Genomic DNA, 3877 nt, shown 5'->3' with positions numbered 1-3877 from the left:
ACTCAGAAATCCGCCTGCCTCTGCCTCCCAAGTGCTGGGACTAAAGGCGTGCGCCACCACCGCCCGACAGCGTTCTTACTCTTAAACTCGATTTGTAGACCAGGCTGGCCTCTAACTCACAGAGATCCGCGTGCCTCTGCTTCTAGAATGATGGGATTAAAGGTGAATGCAAACCGCCCCCCACCCCAACCCCGGCCTAAATTCCTCCCTTTTAAATCAATCGTGGCCACAATTTAAGTCTTTTAGGGCTTTAAAAGCTTATGTTCTATAAACAGAGAGTCTGTTAGGATTGGAGCAAAATTTTTTGGTAATAGAAGCAAATGATTAAGAAAAAAATTCTAGAGTTGGGTTACTTTGTATTTTGAGACAAGAATCTTTCTATGTGGTCCAGGCTGACCTTAAACACCCAGTCTTCCTGTCTCAGCCTTGTGAGGCCTGGGATCACAGAGGTGAGCTGTCACTGATCCATTCTGTTGCTTCTTGGATTGAGATGTGCTGTAAAGTCATTTTTACATGGGATTAAATGGAGGCATCCTCCCCTGTCTCTTTCTTTGTTTTGCTTTCTCCATCTCTTCAGACTCTTAGTTTTGTATAGCATCACACAAGGAAATGAAAATTTTCCTTTTTAATTAAGACTGCTTAGCTCAATATTTAAATTTCCACTGTGCTACAAGTTATTTATTAAGTGATCTTCACAGCAGAGAGTTCAGACACCAGGACACCACTCAGAAGTTGTGTTGTTTTGGTGGACTACAGTAAAGTGGGAAATGAAGGCAGATCGCTATGCTCTGAAGGTGCCCAAGTTTCAGCTTGTAAACAGACCTTCACTCCTGAAGTTCCCTCCGACTCAGAATGTTTTCATTTTACAAGTCAGCGATTCTTTTTAAAGTTTAGCCATACATGGTGGTGAAAACAAAAAGAATACAAATGACTGGTAAATATCTGGAAAGGTATTCATCTTCAGCCATCAGAGCAAGGCTGGTTAAAACTGCACTGAAATAACATCTCACCTCAGGCAAAATAGTTACCCTCAAGAAAAATGAGAGCAAATGCATGGGGGAGAGGCAGTATACACGCCGCAGATGGAGATTTAAACTACTGCAGTTTAATCCCAGGACCCACGCGTGATAAGAGCCAGCTTCCATGGTTCTCTGACCTGCACACGCCCTGCGACATTGTACACTGTCTTGAAAAAAAAAATTCCATATGACAAAACAAAGCCCATTTTCTGTAACCATTCACAGCAAAAACGGACTTAAACAAAATCACCCTTGGACACTACATCACCAGGCAAAATAACAATGGTACTCAAAAACTGCAAAATACACCAAGTATCTACCAGGTCAACGAACAGATAAAACAATGGCACCACTCTGTAACAAAGATATGCAGATATGGGCAAGGACATGTGCCACAGGCTATAGAACACACAGAACAAGCAAATCCTTGCAGACTGTGGTTGGGGAGGGCAGGGGACAGATGTCATGTGCCAAAATCTGGTAGGCACAGAACCTCATAACACTGAATACTCCAACTCACACTCTGATGCTCCTTCGACCACAAAAGGCAACATTCTGCTCTGTCTGATGCACTTGCACTACTAGGTCTCTGGTTTGTTTTTTGTTTTGTTATTCTTTGTTTTTTGCTAAATCTGTGATTAGGTTTGGATCCAGAGTGCCCAGAAGGCCTACCTACTGAATGCTCCCAGCCACCATCATCACCATCATCATCATTACATATAACCATTATTATAGGTTAGCTCAGGGAGTTTAGTATCTGGAACAATACCTGTCAGGCCTTGAGTATGGACTACCTATGAGATAGCCGTATTCCCTCATTATTCCTGGACAGTGTTCATTATTACAGTTACAGACTATGCCCCCCTTCTTATGGAGGTCAATGGCAATAGTTACTGAGATGTCATCAACCAATTCTTAAACAACTTGGAGAAGAGAATGTAAAACTGAACCTGGAGATGGCACAACAGTTAAAAAAGGTACTGTCTGCTCTTGCAGAGGACCTGAGTTCAATCCCCAACAACATGGCAACTCACATCTTCCTATAACTCCAGCTTCAGGGAATCTGACGCCCTCTTCTTGCCTCTTTACAGGACCAAAATCTTAGCCTGGCAGTGGTGGTGCACGCCTTTAATCCCAGCACTTGGGAGGCAGAGGCAGGCAGATTTCTGAGTTCAAGGCCAGCCTGATCTACAGAGTGAGTTCCAGGACAGCCAGGGGCTATACAGAGAAATCCTGTCTCGAAAAAACAAAACAAAGCAAAACAAAACAAAAAACAGGACCATAGTGGTACATTGGTACTAGACATGCATCAAGCAAACACACACATAAAGAATGGTAAAAATGAACCAATGAAAATTATAGAAACACATGACAATTGTTTTCTGGCATTACTTACTGTAAGTTTCCTTTTTTAATAAAAGGAACATATTAAACTGAATTTATAAGCTGTAAACCTCCTAGACTTCAGCAGAGTATTGTGCAGAAAAAAGGCTATAATCTGTCTCATGAATCAGACACAACACTGAGAAAGGAGCTACATAGTAAGCACACACCACGTGCTCCTATCACATAAAATACAGAGGCAGGCAGCAAAGCAAATGCCACGAAAGCCTTTGCAGATACCCACGAAGATGAGAGGACTGGCAGGAAGAGACGGGCTGCTCTCCTCTGTTTTTTTTTTTTATTGTTGTTGTTGTTGTTTATGTTTGTTTTTTTGTTTTGTTTTGTTTTTTGTTTTTTCGAGACAGGGTTTCTCTGTGTAGTCCTGGCTGTCCTGGAACTCTGTAGACCAGGCTAGCCTTGAACTCAGAAATCCACCTGCCTCTGCCTCCCAAGTGCTGGGATTAAAGGCGTGTACCACCACCACCTGGCAATAAATTCATTCTTACTGTTGATGTCTCTGTCACATTGTGCCCTGGCTGCCCAGTGAGCATTCCATAACTCTTCCTCTTTCTGCACCTAACCCGCGGTGCTACAAATTGGCATATGCTTGGGTAGTGTGACTATTTAGATTGCCCACACTGGGTTCATATTTGCTATGACCGCCTCGCTGGGTTTCTGTGGCCTCTCTCTTGACAGTGGACTTTTCTCTTTTGTTCCTGTATATTGTTTTGATTGATGTCTCTCTTCTTGGGTTGTTTTATTTATTTTTTTTAAGAGCCTTGATTCTCAAACCTCAGTCAGGACTGGGTGTGGGAATGTGATGACGTCATAGCTGTGCTCTTGTTGATCTTGTTTTGAGCCAAACTAAGTGCTTTGGGGAGACTGAGGAGAATGTGATAAGGTCTTAAGACTAAGAAGACAGCCCCTGCCCTTCCTCCATCATTTGGCATGGACTCCGTGTTTCCCCTTGGGAACCCCTGTTGTTCCCACACTGCTCCTAACTCATTATCTAAATTTCAGGCAAAGTCCTGTGTGTGCCATGTCTGCGGCATCCACCTGAACCGGCTGCACTCTTGCCTCTACTGTGTCTTCTTTGGCTGTTTCACGAAGAAGCACATCCATGACCATGCCAAGTCGAAGCGGCACAACCTGGGTAAGGTGCCATCCTGCAGGGGACAGGGACAGGCACAGGCTCTGAGTGAGCATGCTGTCTCTCCAAAAGACCCACTGTGATGGAACTGAACTCAAGTGGCTGGTACCATTTGCTTGAAGCTTTTTAAACTGATGCTAAATTTCAGCAAGGGGTTTTCCTGGTTTCCAGTAAAGCAGGTTCATGAAAGGCTAGCTGAGCATTGTCTGATGTCAGTTATATGCAGTGCGTGGAGGTTAGAGTTGTTTGTGTGACTAAAGATAACCTTAAACTTCTGATTCTCCTGCTCCACACCCATTATAGAACTATGTCCAGAAGTTGCTTT

At 43.5% G+C, this 3877-nt stretch overlaps 1 protein-coding gene across 1 annotated transcript in view; it reads left to right on the top strand.

Annotated features, from left to right (window-relative positions):
* Positions 1–3877, top strand: part of Usp22 (ubiquitin specific peptidase 22) — a 24093-nt gene that overhangs the window by 1348 nt on the left and 18868 nt on the right. Inside the window, exon 2 of the mRNA XM_031351319.1 lies at positions 3423–3555. Within this exon, the coding sequence (XP_031207179.1) occupies positions 3423–3555 (133 nt within the window). The remainder of the gene's footprint in view (positions 1–3422; positions 3556–3877) is intronic.

This window comes from Mastomys coucha, unplaced genomic scaffold (genome assembly GCF_008632895.1).
Source record: "Mastomys coucha isolate ucsf_1 unplaced genomic scaffold, UCSF_Mcou_1 pScaffold5, whole genome shotgun sequence".
NCBI classification, from domain to species: Eukaryota; Metazoa; Chordata; class Mammalia; order Rodentia; family Muridae; genus Mastomys; species Mastomys coucha.
Note: the sequence above shows the minus strand (reverse complement) of the source record. Positions and strands in the feature narration are given on the sequence as shown.